The sequence below is a fragment of the Juglans regia genome, chromosome 11, assembly GCF_001411555.2.
Source record: "Juglans regia cultivar Chandler chromosome 11, Walnut 2.0, whole genome shotgun sequence".
Taxonomy (NCBI): Eukaryota; Viridiplantae; Streptophyta; class Magnoliopsida; order Fagales; family Juglandaceae; genus Juglans; species Juglans regia.
This window is the reverse complement of record NC_049911.1, coordinates 30,846,959-30,864,059: the sequence shown is the minus strand read 5'-3', so window position 1 is coordinate 30,864,059 and position 17,101 is coordinate 30,846,959. Positions and strand designations below refer to the sequence as shown.

General features: G+C 32.4%; 1 protein-coding gene and 1 pseudogene across 1 annotated transcript; both read right to left on the bottom strand.

The window, feature by feature from the left end:
• Positions 1-1,713: 1,713 nt before the first annotated feature.
• On the bottom strand, positions 1,714-3,363 carry LOC109013472 (transcription factor RAX3-like). Its single transcript, XM_035695569.1, has 3 exons — positions 3,066-3,363; positions 2,786-2,915; positions 1,714-2,645 (listed from the first exon to the last, which is right to left on the bottom strand). The coding sequence occupies exons 1-3, from the start codon at positions 3,199-3,201 to the stop codon at positions 1,874-1,876; spliced, it is 1,038 nt and encodes a 345-aa protein (XP_035551462.1). The 5' UTR covers positions 3,202-3,363; the 3' UTR covers positions 1,714-1,873.
• An 11,093-nt stretch (positions 3,364-14,456) lies between these two features.
• LOC109013578 lies at positions 14,457-15,986 on the bottom strand (annotated as a pseudogene).
• Between the last annotated feature and the right edge of the window lie 1,115 nt (positions 15,987-17,101).

The following is a 17,101-nucleotide window of genomic DNA, read 5'->3' as shown; positions in this document are numbered from 1 at the left end:
TGGATATTGAAACGTCTGCGCGCAATTATAAGAAGACTCGATCGCATATATGCAAGATGATCGAAGATCACGTCGTGTGAAACTTTTCTGATATTTTATTTTTTGTTTTGCTCTCTCTATATATATGATCTTCTAGATCATACTTACAACCGTTTAAATTCTGCCTGTGCAAACTCTCTCAAGCCCCTATTATATTTGCAATTAGTCAAATACTAGGATATATAAATCATGCAGCATGATACCGTTTCGGTAAAATTCACATGATGTATATACATACATATATATATATATGCATTAATGTGCAAATGCTTGATCTGATTGAATAAAAATATATATACTTACACAGTTACACTCTTTTATTTTCAGAGCAATATATCGCGGCGCGCACGTACACACACTTAAAAGTTAAAACTGATCATCCAGTACTATTCACTATCAATGGAAGCTTTGAACGACAATAAATCTGAGGAAGCTGTCTTGATGATCAAACCAACCCATGCACTCGGATCGAACTGTGTTGTTGTCGTATGCCTCTTTTGTTTTATTGTGCTCTTCATTCGTTTCCATCAGAGTACTGCGTTTCAGAGTTAATTTATACCAGCATTCAATGACTGTACCTATCGGCTCTCAGACAGTACTACTGCCGCGCCTAATGTAGGGCGGAACTACTCAGTATAGTGACTTGTAGTTTAAAATTAAAAACCATTAACAATTAATTTTAAGGTTTTTTTATGGTAAAAAAATTTAGCTTTCCCATCCAACAAAAGAAAAAAAAAAAAGAGAGTATAATACTTCATTAATTGTATTGGTGATTTCTCTAAAACGTCCTACGGGAAGCATATATTATAGGAAGAAAAAAGTGAGAACAATTTGGCTGATCATGAACTATCCGCTTTAGGTATCCATGCCTGTAACCTCATTATGAATGAGATACGTGCTAACACTAGCTACCACTTTTTTTTGCTTGGTATTTTTTTTATTGGCACAGTGTACAGACCCAGCTCGGTAAAGATCAGTTTCTTGCAAGTTCAATTCGGGTCATTTAAGAGATAAAATATTCGGTATCACCTGGAGGTTGTTTGCACCCAAGAAAATTCGATTAATCTTAGACCTCGGAGGAGGAAGTATACCACCTAAACCAAGACCTTTACCACGCCAACCCCTAGGATTACAAGATCTCGAATATCACTAAATTAAACCAAATGATCACATTAATTCTCGAAGATCATGCATGATCACTTAGGAATGAGGATGTAGACTTTCTCACGTGTTTTGTTAATGTCTTAGCCATGCATGCATATATTTGTTATGAATTAATGCAGCCATATGGCCAATATCATAGAAAGTTTAAAAACTTGAAGCTTAATTAGCAACTGGCGCCCGAAATGCCAGAGGCGTGCAATCAGATCATCTATAGATACAGTATTTTCTTGGGGTTTTCTCTAGCTATGCGCATTTATGTTATCTACAAGAATACTGCATAGACAATTGCTTGTATGATTTTCCAACAAGTATTTATTTAAACCAGCAATAACAACAAACCCAATCATGTCTTCGATCGTTTTTTTTTTTTTTAAGTGCGAGCTCTAAATTTAACCCCAATTAATGCCGATGAACTATAGAGCAGAAGCTGCAAATCCCCCCTTATTCAGTACTAACAAGGAAACTTAATTAGACTGAAAAATACAGTAAAAAAGAGCTAATCGCGCACAATATAGTAGACAAATTATAGTCACCATGGATATAGATCCACAAGCATACAAAAAGCAACATATGACAATTGATGAGTTTATTAGGGTTTTCTCTGAGAATCCAACACCACTTTCCTATTATATATATATATATTGCTAGACATTTTACCATGTACAGAACCTTAATTTGCATGAGGGTACCTCAACTCTTCAAAAGCACATTCCTGTAGTGTCCCTTGTTGCATACCTTCATGGTTGGAAGCTAGTAGTACTGGAGGATAAACCAGAGTCCTCATCTCCCCCCAAACGTTACTTCCACCAGAAGTACTGCTAGTGCCAATTATATTATCGACCATGTCATCCCCACATAAGAATTCTAGCCCATCTACTCCCTGTGGATTGTTGTATCCGATTTCCTCGAGTTCTGCTGGAAAACTGCTTTGTCCTTGCAGCGCATTTAATTCTGCCCCATCAAAATAGGACTGGGCTTGTGCAAATTGATTGCCATTGCTGTTTAGTGTATATATGGGAGAAGTAGTACTGGGCATATTCACAGCCTGATATATTTGTTCAGTGGCGGAAATATCATTTGTGAATTGAAGAGTACTTGGCTCCTGATGGATTGGCAGATCAACCTCAGAAAATCTTCCTCCAAGTTTGATGAGTAATTTTCTGATAGAAGCATGGTCGTTAAAACGAGGTTCTTGGTTTGAGTATGGTATGGGTGCCAGCACAGGCAGCTCTGGCCAGTAAGGGTTTTGGTTAATATTGTTATCAGGAACCATGGAATTCCCACCCCCTCTCTTCATTTCCTGCTTTAGGCTGCTACCTGATCTACGAGCCTGTTGTTCTTTTCTCTGCTTGCCAAGAAGCTTCTTCTTCAGCCTTGTGTTCCAGTAATTCTTTATATCATTATCCGTTCTTCCGGGTAACTGTGCAGCAATAATAGACCACCTGTTCGTGCAAATTAACAAAAAAGTTTATAGAGTAAACACAAATTAAGGCGCTGAAAATATAGAATTGAAGACGATAATCTGTCTTCCACCTAAATTGTTATATATAAATATATCGGTATAGACTACGATAAAAATTACCTGCTTCCGATGCTGATAAAGAGGCTGCAAATTATCTTCTCTTCCTCTTCTGAAAAACCTCCGTGCTTGATATTTGGGCGGAGGTAGTTCAACCACCTAAGGCGGCAACTCTTTCCGCACCTCTTAAGGCCTGATATCGATTAACGTACATGCAACAGCTAGTTTAAATATGGCGTGAGATGTAAACAAGCTAGATCACTGCAGTTGAATTAGATTTTGATTCTAGCAATTAGGAAAATTAAGAAAATAGTATAGAGGAAAACGAGCATCAAGTAAGTACCGATCTTTTGGGGTAAAGCGATCCAGTTACCCCCGGTGCCATTCTTCTCTATATACGACTTGAGTTTGGCATCTTCCTCTGGTGACCATGGGCCTTTTTTGACGTTTGCTTTGTCACAGCAAGGAGCTCTTCCCATGTTATAATCTTGGCAATGCTTTGAGCTTGATGCAAAAGCTTCCCTCGATCTCTACAAAAACTAAAATGATATATAAGAAAGAATCAGCTGGTAGAAGGAAGGGAGGGGCCGGGGAGGAGTACTACTATTAAAAAAGCTGGAAGATGGACATGGTTTCCGGTATTCTTGCTTTAATATCCGGAACAACGATTTTATTTGTCCTTTTAAAAGGTGTGGCACAAACTTTATATAAAAAATTCCAGAAATTAAGCATGCCAGATCAGGAGTCAGGGTTTTTCTTCTTGTCTTTCTTAGTCCAAAATCAATGAAATCATATCAATTCTATTAAAATTAAAAAGTTAAAAAAATATATTATTAAAAATTATTTTTTAAAATTATTTTTATTTTAATATTTAAAAAAATAAATTATTTATTTTATTTTATATGAGAATTTGAAAAAGTTGATAATTATAAGATGAAAGATTTTCAAAATTTTGAATTTTATTCAAAGTAAACCAAGCTGATCAAGGCTGTTGATTTTCAGCTTGGACCAATATTTTAATCCACACACGCCTATATATTAAATTACTAAAGAAATGATATATATTCTTTATCTTTGTTTTTATCATATGCAATCACATCAATTAATATGACACATTTAAAACTAGTTTTTTTATACATTATTAAATAATTTAAAATACACCACATTAAACGCGATATGAGTCCATCAGTATGTTCATTGATCCAAGATAATTAAGAGTAACATTACTATAATGCATTATGCATATATGTGTGTGTGTGTGAATGAGATAATATACGTACATAACATTATTTTGGTATATACAGTACTAAGCATCAACTACTTTAATTAGTGAATTAATCTCACCTAATAAAAACATTACATCAACCCGCGACTCCACGTTGAAAAATTATAAGAACGTCGTCAAATTATATTCCATCATGCAGATGATTGTAATGTAAGCCAGATGAGATGAGTTACATATAATTGTGTGGAAATTAACTTGGGATTTTTCCTTCTGGGTAGGTGACCAAATGAACAACAAGGGAAGAAGAATGCCATGAAATTAAGTAGATCGAGGAATAATATAATATAAATATTGCAGTAGCTAGCTAGATAGCCTTACTACTTTATAAGATTTAATGAGATTTTCTTTCCATTTCCAAGGCAGCATATATGAAGTATATATTTAGATCATAAGAAATATCGTTCCTCCTTAAACTCGCGCGATAAGATTTGGGAGTCGATATGTTGAGAATTCTTACTAAACTGAAATGATCATCAAGATTTTCTTTCACATATTTATAATATACTAACTAACTAGTAATACTACTCCATCGATCGATCCTATATATGATGAGCTCCAATTAAATGCTGATCATGAGCTCCAAATATATTTTCGGAAAACTAATCAAATTTATAAGCTTATTTTACAAATCTCATGAGTCAATTTTTATTATTCTAGTAATTTTCTGTCATCCATGAGTATGAGTATACTCTGATCTACAAAATATTGGAATAAACTAATATATATATATATATATAAGATTATATAATGAATCATTAATTTAGATATATAGCAAGTGAAAATTTTAAAAGATGATTCCAAAATTTGGATATAGATTTTCTTACATAAGACATATAAAAATTAAATGCGTGAAGAAGGTGAAACGTATTTGGTGAGACATACAGAAGAGTGTCACATCAAGATGATCAGCATCGTTATAAACTTGACCTTTGTTATTCCTCCCGGTCTCGCTTGTGCGGGCGTGACAGACATGGGTACGTTCGTGTGCACGCGGTACTAGCGCAGCTATGAGACACACCACAACCACATGATCAATATAATATTATAATATCAACTTCTATATATTAATTCTTTTTCATGCCGGGCTGCTACCAAATCATGTGCATCAACCAGCTGTCTGTGGTTATAAACTGTGCATATTATGTCGATTGTCGGCCAGCCAAGCTGCTAGCTTTCTATCTCCCAACTAATTAAGCAACTATAAAACCTGGATGAAGAAGTTATATATGACATCATAAAAATAGCCCGCTCAAGTTGACCACTTTGTTTTTTAATTTTTTTTTCTTCTTTTTTTTTTATATTTTTTTATATTTTTTAATATTTTTAAAAATTAAAAAAGTATATTTATTTAAAATTACTACTTTAATTATTAAATAATAAAAAAAATTCTATCAAGCGGATATGTTAGAGAGAGAGTAATTTTTTCCAAAAGATAAAGCTCCTGGCCTCTAGCTCTGAGGGTCTATTATTGGGATTTCAATGCTCAGCCAGAGATCAGCTCAATAAACATGTTCGAAGATTCCAACTCTTCCAAGGAAGGAATATGAGTACTGTCACGGTACTGACAATTAGGACGAACAAGTCAATCAGTACGATTTACCTCTGGCCTGGCCGTGTACGTACCTATAAAAGATAAGAGAGAATGACGGTAATTAAGAGATTAATATATTAGGCCGTTTGGATGCTTAATTAGAATATCATACTATATTTATGAATGAGTAATGCTAGATACAGTCTCTATTTAAGGACTGTAATGTAAGCTTAAACTATTTTAACTTTAAAATTTTTTAAAATTATAAAATTATCCTTCCTAAAATGATATTTTCTCTCATTTAACAATGTGCTTGCACATGCAGTCCCCACTTGAGGACTGCAAATAGAATTTCTCTTTATGAATATATAGTAGTAGAAGAGTTTGAGCGAGGAAGTTTTATTAAATTTTAGAAAATGAGAAAAAAAATATAATAAAGTCAACAAATTATTTGAATATAATTTTTTAATATATATTTTTTAAAAATTTAAAAAATATTATTATTTTTGATATTTTGTAATGAGAGTTTTAAAAAATTATAATAATTAAGTGATGATGAGATAAAAAATTAATTATTTTAAATTGAAAATATTGTTTTGTATTCGAATGAAATTTGTGAATAAAATATTTTAAAATACTTGAGATCATATGTTGTGTTGCCAAACATAATCTTATAAGCGGCGTGAAACTGTTGATAAATTAATTAAACTATCTAAAAGTACAGCTAGCTAGCTCTAATATTTTTTAATGAGTAATGCTATATATACTTACATTTTTACTTATATTTTTATTTATAATACTCATTTTGTTAGTTTTTTTTTAATTTATATTTTAAATTTTAAATTTCATAATTTTCAATCTAGTTATCAATAATTAACGAATGGAGAAATAAATTTTTTATAATTTTTTTTAAAATACATTTAACATTTTCATTTCTTAATTAGTATTGAGTAAAATACCCTTAATATATAAGATCGAGGGTTTAAAGTTCGGCCTAGCTGACAGTTTTATACAATGATAGAATTAGTAAAAGAAAAGTAAAAAAGCAATATTAATTGATTTAAAAAACGAGCACACAAAGGTCAAGGTTTGAAATCTGTGTGTCTCTCGACATACATAATATTTGTCTCCTACCGTAAACGGACCTACATATGTTTGAAATCTTTCATCTCTTTCAACAATCATGTTCCTCACTAGTACACGATCAGCTCAAGCCAACCTCCTGATCACTCCTCCTGGCTTTCATCGTCCCCTCTCTCTCTCTCTCTCTCTCTCTCTCTGTTTGACAAGAACAAGAGCTATCTACTTCAAAACTTATAATATTATTTTAATCTCCACTCAATTCCTCACCACATGAACCACCTTGCTGGTGGGTTAGATCAAGCGAATGTCAGATCAAACAACAGTCCAACTTCAAGACAATGACAGTGAAATATATATATATATATATTTATAAAAGTGATGATAATGAAATGATGATGGCAGTCTCTTGTACCATTTGAATTTAAAAGTGTTTTCATTCTATTATTATAATTTTTTAAAATTTTAATTTAATTTTTTCAAATTATAAAATAATAATATTAAAAAATAATATATTTTTTTAATTTTTATCTTTTATTTAAAATTATTTTATCACACCTATGAAACCAAACCAATCCTAAATTGAATTCTCGGTGACTTTTCTTTCATTCCACTAAAAAGAAATCTAAAGACTTTAACTTCCTATATTAAATAAAAATGGGCATGCCAAACATCATCATGAGGACTTTTATAAGGTAGACAAGTCAGGCCAGTGTATTATGTAAGTAAATGGTTGTGTGCATTGCACAGGAGCTTGTGGCTTAATTTTGGTCGTTGATTTTCAACGTCTGAGTACATTTTTTTCCTGGTCTACATTTTACTACGTAAACTAGCTGTATTAATGGCTGGTTCTGTCTCCGGTATTTTGGACGATTAGATTTTCTGTTGACCCCATGGCTACTCCGGTATGGTACATGCACCCGCTGACTTGGCTAGTTTTCGGTCCAATCAAAATTTCACACGACCATGTGGCTCCCCTCTCTCTTTTCCTGTGCCTAGACCCAAATAACGTGACTACATTCTGGGCTCAAGTCATAATACAACCTTATAAAGCTCGAATAAGAAAACCAACCACCTTGAGCCCAAATAAAAAACAACTCTCTAAGCCCAAGTAAGAGTGAACTTCCTTTGTCAAGCTCTTTTGAAAACGAAACCCACCTCCATGAGCCAACCCCAATTTGGCAAAACGTAGAGAGGCAGGATCAATGCTCCGACATCATTGGTACAACCTATTGGATATATGCAGACTACATGAAGTTATTGGCCCAGAATTTAATTCGAGAAGCCCACAAAGAACCAATCTTTTATACATGCTATGTGGGTATGTTTGGACTTTGGACTGGAGGGGTTTCAAAGATTTTTCTCAATCTCATCAGATATTTAGAATTGGGCTTTATTACTTATCATCTCCGTACACTTCACATTATACTTATTTTTATTTATTTTTTTAATTTTTTATTTCTTTTAAACTAATTGAATTCTTCTACACACATACACGGCATATTTGGTAAGAAAAAAAATTAAAAATCATATATAGTATGTAGTGTGAAGATGATGAGTAGAATTTTTTTTAGAATTTCATAATCATTGAAAATTCAAAATATAATTTTCAAAAATAATATTTAAACAAAAAAAGGGCAACAACAACCCGATCAGGAGTACGCAGCTAGATCAAATTGTGGCCATTTTAGGTTTTGAGGTGTTTGATGAATGGTAAAAAAATAGTTTTTTTAATAACAAATTGTTGATGCTGGAAAAATCGCACAACAGACCAGAAAGAGAGAAAGAGTCATTCCTGGTCCACTAAGTCGACTGGGCCTTGATCGGTGTTGTTTGGAGGCTCCAACAGTGTTCTAATACAGCTATACGACCCAAGTGTTCTGATACGACTGTACGGTGACGATGCATTCTACTGTGGCTTTAATAAACATGCTGATTCGCTTAAGTAATTAGAAAGTAAGATGTTAAAACGCCAGAAAAGTTGCTGGTCATGTTTAGAAGTCCAATTAGTAATTTCAGTTAACTTGACATCAATTATTTTACTAAGCCGTAGTCATGCGTAGTGGTTTTAAACCTCAAAACTCGTTCAAGTTATAAGATTTGTCAGAATGTTTAGTGTTATATATATAAAAGTACTGTTATACACCACTCTCTCATATCAATTTCATTTTACTATGTAAAATATGACACATTTATCACCATTGGATAATAAATTAGAATGATCTAATAAATGATCATTCAATGATAATAAATGTATCACATTTTATATAGTGGGGTAAATATAAAATGAGAGCGAGTGTGGTGTATAGAATTATATATATATATAGTTTCAAATCTTATGATTACTGCATATATATATATATATATATCTCCTATATCTTAAAATCCTCATATGAACAGTAATGAATAGTATTTTCTTTGGACACTTTTTATTCCGCATATACCCCTATGTAACTGACTATTATAACAATTGTGCCATTTTAGGACTTCAATTTTACAAAAAAGTACATAAATAGCTTACTATAATTACAAAAAATGACATTAAAAATCCTTTGCCGTGTAGTATCTTCAATGAATAATTATACATACAATCGTGAAGTGTGTGTAAACGTCGTGTCATCGCTTTGAAAAAGAGTGGGGTCTACTATTAAACATTAATTTTTTTTCATGTGGGTCCTATGTTTTATTCATTTTTTTTAAAACGATTACCCAACGGTTATACAATCCACAATTGCAAATATATTTTCTCATCTTCTAAAGATTTTGAACTCTTTTAGTGTATTGGCAAAAAATGACCCTGACTTTTTTAGATGGGTTGGCGTGCGTGCAGCATGACATAGTCACATAAGCTCATACGTATATATATACTAGACATGCACAATTATTTTTGAAAAATGTTAGTCTTCCTGCTGCCTCCCTCTGGGATTTTTTTTTTTATATATTTATATTTATATTTATTTGGTAATTAAAGAAATATTTTTTAATGATGTTGTCTATTTTAAAAAAATATATATTGAAAAATGTTAAAAAAATGCATGTGAAAAAAAGCAAAAAAAAAAAACACATGAAAGACACTAGCGGGAGCCCTCAACAAAGCAGCGATGGCTATAGAGACACTTTTTTTTTTTTAAAAAAATTGCAGCCAGTGAAAAAGCAACAAAAAAATAAAAAATAAAAAACACATGAAATACACTAGCAGGAGCCCTCAACAAAGCAGCAATGGCCATAGAGCCACTTTAAAAAAAAAAAAAAATTGCAACTAGTGAATAATATGTCTTGATAGGAATAAAGCTAGCTATGTTATCATGTATATATTTATGGAGAAAAGTCCAAATTAAATTAGAAAACTAGCTAGCATATAATTATGCATATCATGTGGTGACGATCAAGTCATGTAGCTAGCTAGCTAGCATGCACGTAATTGGTGAGTAAAACTAAATTATTTATTTCATATTGCATTATTACTTGATCTCTATCTTATTTACATTTCTATCCTTTCTACCTTGCACTGTAGATCACCATTTGCAGCGTCGATCGGTTTATTAATCTAACATATGCTACACGACTTACTAATCTTATTTCTATCCGACTCTTTTATTGAACAAACAAATTTGGATTCGTCGACTTTTAGTTACTACATACTGTACAACATAATACGCATGCTGCCATGCATATATTGGACAATTATATTTGATTGTAACGTCAACATGCATTATTATTATTATTATTATTATGTTGCTTATAAACTTGATAATATTTATGTAAAAAATTATGTTTATAAACTTGGTGATTTTAAATATGCAACTCTCAAGAACTTGTCAATTGAATGATGATTTTGTATGTTAGCCCATTTATATAAATAATAGTGTTTTTAATTAGGTGTTGTTCAGAATCTGCTTTTAAAGAACTTTTATTTAATTAATGAATTGTTACTATCGTATGATTTTGCAAAGATATTTGATTTTTGTTTTTTTCTCTCCAACCGGACGCTATGTACAAGGGGATACGTGCCTTGCACGTAGCATATATATAAATATATATATATCATCTTGTGTACACAGCTCATGATGTGTGCGTAAATTGTAAGACATTAATCGAGTTAAAACATGTGTGTAGGTTAATTAAATCAATGGATCCGCCACCTTTTCACCTGCATGTATGTAACACGTCATCCTTATCACCACCACCCTGCACCCCCTCCAATATCTCCGGTAGTACCAGTAGTACCTCCTCCTCTCCTTCCGGATCCTAGCTACCACCACGACCCCCATGCACCGTGTTATTGCCCAGCACTAGCTTCTAGGGTATAGCTTCTTATAACAGGCCGGGTGGACTCGGAATATCATTTAAGTAGATAGGGGGATGAATTGTGAAAATAATTTTTTGGGCGAAAAATTAGTTTTTTTATATAAAGTCTGACTCATATAAACAATACCATAAGTTTTTCTTTTACGAGTTTTTGAAAATTTTTGGGGCAAACCGTGACTATCACAATATATAGACGATGATGATGATGATGAGGTGCAAGTTCATGAAGTACTTGTTTACTTGTAGGTGTGGGTACCGCTGATTCTGTTCAAATTGGGAACGCTAGGTTATGAACCGGGAGAAATCGGGCCTTCCACTTATTATTCTCAAGGCCATCAAAATACCAGTTGAGGTAATTGTCATCCCAGACGTTCAACTTCCTAATTAAGTGAGCTTCACATGCAAGCTCATCATGTGAGCATTTGCACGTCCGGTCCTATGCACATCTCTTGTTTACAGCTTGTTAATTATCACATCATGTATACATACATACATACATACATACATACATACATGCATAGTTCGGTCATGTACGAATTTTCATAAATTGTCGTTTGCTCATGTACTGCACGCATGCACTGTAAGTTTGGTGAGTTGAAAGAATATTGCTTGTAACGACTAATTAACGAGTTGTGTTCGTTCAAAATAACTCGACGAGACGTTGAGATCAGCTGCATATATATTATGAAGTAAATAAAGGCCAAGACGCCAAGTATATGTATAATTTTGGGTTGACTACACGGCCAGCAGTACTTGTACTATATATATATATATATATATTAATTACGATATACTTGTTATTTATTAGTCATGATCATGAAAAGGATGTTTAGTTATTGATAATTGGATATATATATAGTGTTTAATTTCGTTGATGACATATACTGATATCTTGTTTGACCGTATATATATAAATATAAATATATATATACATTAGGTGAAAGCATCGTGCAATTCATGTTTGCTTAGTTTATATATATATTTTTTTGTTAAGAACTAATTTTTTATTAATAAGGATGTAATGTTTTCAGTTAATTAAATAACGATGTAATGTTTATGTAATTTATAAATAATTATACGCTGTGATATATTATAAAAGAAGAGTATTAATAAAAACTATAAATAACATAGTCCTATAAATAAACATCATCCATAGATTTATGAAAGTTGTTTGAAATAATTTTGATTATAGGATAACGATCCAACATTTTTCTCATCTTGCATTGTCTCAATAGAGAGGACATTAAAATGCCTATGATGACAATCCAACATTTTCCTCATCTTGCATTGCCTCAATAGAGCGGACATCAAAATGCCTATATTTTTTCTCATTCGGTTTCTTTAGATCTACATAAACTTGAATTTTCTAAATTTCTTTTTATAATTTCCCCACAACGCTTTTAATATATGTTCGATGTTCCTGCAAAATAAAATTTAAATAGCTTTACATAATTAATAAAAACCCAATTTCTTTTTTAATTAATTCATTATAATCAAACTCAATTTTTGAATAAAAATTTTAAAAAATATCTCTTCTGTATGTTCCATCAACTCAACTACTAAACAACCAAATGCATTTTCTGCCACTTCACTAAACATAGTAGCAGCTAACTTTCCAGTATTATCGTCCAGTTTAACATATGTCCTAGCACTTTAAATGCATTGAATATATTATTTTAAACTTTAATAGTGTTAAATTCTAAATTAAATTAGATATCAATTATAAATTAAAATTGTAAAATACATACAGTATTTTGCAGACCCCTTGGCTTTTGCAATATATACAAATGAAGTTTTCATTGTATTTATATCCAGTTCCTTTATTACAGCCAACACATGACATGTAATAAAATATTTGGTTCAAGTCAATCACATTTATCTTCGCCTTTATCCAGAATTTTGTTTTTCACATTAAATCATAATCAATTTTTAGAATGAATGCTTTTGTAAATATTTTAATTTATTACTAATAAAATAATATTTACCGCCATGTGTTGCAAATTTTAATTTTTTAATTTAATTTATCTTCATTTGTAAATTCTTTTAAAAAAATTATTTACATAATCTTATCACTTTTCATTATGTTAATGGAGGAAATGATTGTTTTAACTATTGGATACTATTCTACACAAGCAAGATGAAATAAAGAAATAACAATTATTTCCTACGCTCAATTAAATAAATAATCAAATGATAAAATACTATGAAATTGGAATCTAACAAAAGCATGTTTCAATATCACATAAAAAAATGCTTTTGAAACTATTTGCCAAACTTCATTCCCCATTCCAAGCAACTACTAACTATTTCTCTATTAAGTATTTTAAAAAATTCCTCTACTAATTTTTTATTTGGATGTTATGATTTTTTATTTTTATTTTAATTGTTGATTTTTAGGGGAAAGATGATGGTTTGCGAGTGGACCCAGATCACCTCGAAAGGAATAAGCAACTTGCCCGCCTGTCTGCAGGCCTCCAAGTTTAATTAATATATATCCGGACGCCCTAATTCCTAAAAACTTCCATAAATCATGCTAACTTTATATATATGATTAGATTTATTCATTCAATGTGTTTGAATGTTAAAATTATTGATTATATGTTTACCAATCTTTCTCTTAATTAAATTAAATTTATGATAAATTATTTACGAAGAAAATAACTATTTATAACATAGAAAATAGATTCATTTTTATAGAAAATAACTGATCATAAATAAACAGATTTTTTGTAATAAATTTGTTTCTTAGTTCATCAATGCATGGCTCCATAAAATTCTTGATTTAATAATATGACTTGTGTGAACTATATTTTTGTTGTTTAAATTTGTTTTTGGTTTCTGAATTATGGAACTTAATTTTATTTTTACTATATATTATTTCACTCTATTAAACCCTATTTTGATTTTCCATCCTCACAAAGAGATCGATCAATGCATGTGATTTGTTTCAGTCGGTTTTCAAAATCAATAGGAAAAAAATATAATTGAAACCGGCCTATTAGAGAGCAATTTAATAATCAGCACAAAAATCAATTTGCATTAACGAGGTCAGTTAAATTTGCAGGATGGGGTCTATTAAATCATTCATTATGAAATTTGCATTAATGGGGTCAATTAAAGGATGGTAGAAGGAGCAAACCGTTCTTTACAAATTTGCAGGGATAAAATCGGGAAGCAGAATGGAAGATGAAAAATTACTACTAAAATTACAATAAAAAAAGGCATGACTAAATTAGAAAAAAGGTGTTAACTTTAACGGAAAATAATAAAATCTGTTAAAACAAGAATTTCTATTAGATAGTCACTTTATATTTATACTAGGCGGGAGAAACGTGCAAAGCACGTTTACCTAGTTTTATAAAATAGTTATTTGTTAAAAATAACATATATTTTATAAAAATAATTGATTTCACTAAATAATTTAAGACATAGTGAAAAAAAATAAAAACATTAATTCAAAATATCATTCAAACCAATACATGTTTATAACATCTATAATTTTAGCAAAGCTTCCTGCTATAAGTTTAATTTTATGTCATTATGTACAGAATCAATAGAAATGATGTTGAAATTCTAGTGCTGCTACGTCCCACAAGGGCACACATCTCTCTCTATATTCTGAGATCCTCTTCATCCTGAGCATATGTCTCGGGAGATGAGTAGGAAAAATAGCCGCCTAGTCTGAGTAATCTATCTAGTTCAAGAAGATGAATTCCATCTCTTTGAAGCAATCAATCCTACAACGAGAACAATGAGCAAGTTCAAAAGATCTGCTAGGATAAGGGAGCCTCTTGGTTCCTAGAACACCAAGATATGCAGGAATTCCTCTTTCTAGGGCGAACTGAATTTGGTTTTGATGCACATCATTCGGTGCAAAGGACATCGTTATAACATCAGATGAGAGGAGATAAGCTCCAAAACTCGCAACACCACATCCAACATCAAGAACTGTTCTTAATCTTCCTTCATTGTTTATATTATTGTGTGAAAAGTTTAGCATCTGCAAAATTAAGCCACATATAAGATTATTTCTTCATTCATGAAGTACAAATATATTTACTAAAAAATAAATTAGAGAAACAGCAAGATCTGAATAAAAGAGAAAATGAGCCATAGGGCAATGCAGAGCATAGGAAGTATGCAAAATTCTATATGGCCTCCTAACTCGAAAAAGTACTTAGCAAAATGTATTCAATAAAGGCCAGCAATCATCTTACACTTGCAATTGAAGCAATATATTTATATGCTCCATAGTGAAAATGAGTACCTCCACCCAGAAATACAATCTTTTCACCTTTCACAACCATCCAGTTCTAGTCAGACTTCTCATGTGCAAGGTGAGTATGAGCTATGTTTGCTTTCCATACTTGATCTCTGCTTTCCGGCTACTTGATTGGGACTTGAAACACCACACCAGCAACAGAACAACTAATATTTAGTAGAAAGGATGAGGATGCAAAACTCTTGAAAATAACAAATATTCCACATCGTTATCTTGCTTAAACTTAGCATCTCCCCCACCTTGTATCCACTTGGAAGAGGAATGAAGCAATTGTACCGCCTTTCTGGAAGAGGGCAATGTCTCTCATAGTGCTCCATTAAAGATAAGTCCAGCTTCAACCTCACTTAGCATATGAGGTGTTTGTCTAGGCAGTGAATTAGTTCTGAATGTCGATCATCACAAACCTTCAAAAATCAGTAGACAAACAGACTCAATGGATGCATTAAGAAAACAATTAAACTGAACAGATGGGCCGAACACCAAGTATATTCCAAAAGAACTTACTGGGAGACTCTAGTGTGATAAAATCCTCTCCATTTTCTAGGCCAAATCTTGTTGAAGATTCATCTTGCTTGCCATTAGCATCTTCTTCCCCACCCAAATACGATGAACCAAGTCTTCTTAAAGATCTACTCCCATATTCTAGAGCAGATGTACCATGGTTTGTAGAGCCAAAAATGGATTCGTAGTATACATATAGAAAACCAAGAAAGATTGCCACAACACACAAAGAAGTGATTAAACGCTTCTTTTGTGTTCCATCAGATCTTCCCCTCATAATTTATTTAGTTTTCAAGCACAATCGAGGAACAAAGGTATAGTTTATAGACGAGAAATCTTTTCAAAGTTTTCTGAGTTCTACCAAGGTAACACCAAGCCTTTGTCCAATTCATCTCAAAGAACTGTCACAGTGCCTCACCAAAAATAACACTGATGAAATGTACTAACACAGAGGGCAGACAACCTTGAAATGTACCAAAATTTAGAAAAAAAAAATGAGTGAAAAAGAGAAGAAAACAGGGATTCATTCAGACTTCAACATATCCATGTTGGATTTCGAGTACGAAACAAAACCCACCACCAAAAATATATTTCCATTTCCTTCTTAAATCTTTGCCGTTTGGGGGGCTCTAAAACTTGAACCACAATAGAAATTAACCAAAAATTAATACAGGAGAGGAATTGAAAATTTTGACCTACGCATGCGGACTCCAAAGGCTCCTCATCCTCATACTTCTCTTCCATAACCTCTTCAACAGCCAGCTCATACTCTATCGTAGCATCGGAGTCTCCGAAACATGGGCCGACTTTTCTGGTGAGCAGCGGCTTGACGGTTTCTCTCTGCGTTTACCCAGTATTATTTGTACAATATTTTGGAAAGTGTAAGATGGGTGTTATGATTAGTAGTGGTAGTGGAGGAATGGAGGTGCGAGAGAGAGGGCTTTGGAGCGACGCTGAAGGAGGGATTTGAACCAATGTTTTGAATACCATACCGGATGGCGTACCGGTCAAGACACTGGAACGAAAAATTTCGATACCGGTACCGTTTCGTGTACCGTTTCGGGATAGTCGATATATGAATAAATTATATATATAAATATATATAACAATTATATTCTAAAATAATAGTTTATATATGAATAAATTATATATAAATACATACATACATATAAATTATAAATAGTCTAATCTAAATTGGGGGTCAAAAAATAAACTTGTAGTTTGAAAAAAAGAAAAAAAAAACACAGGCCGAAATATCGGCCGGTACCGGCCGAAATATAGGCCGGTATAGGCCGGCACAGGCCGAAATTTAGGCCGAAACGGCCGGTACCGTATATATCTAGTACCTGTACCGGCCGGACGGCCGAAACGAAAAATTTCGACCGTACCGGC

Coding starts and splice junctions, on each gene's coding strand:
- LOC109013472 (XM_035695569.1), bottom strand. CDS start 3,201: ATGGGAAGAGCTCCTTGCTGTGACAAAGCAAACGTCAAAAAAGGCCCA. Junction 2,916..3,065: donor CGCTTTACCCCAAAAGATCG/GTACTTACTTGA, acceptor AATCGATATCAG/GCCTTAAGAGGTGCGGAAAG. Junction 2,646..2,785: donor TTTATCAGCATCGGAAGCAG/GTAATTTTTATC, acceptor TTGCACGAACAG/GTGGTCTATTATTGCTGCAC.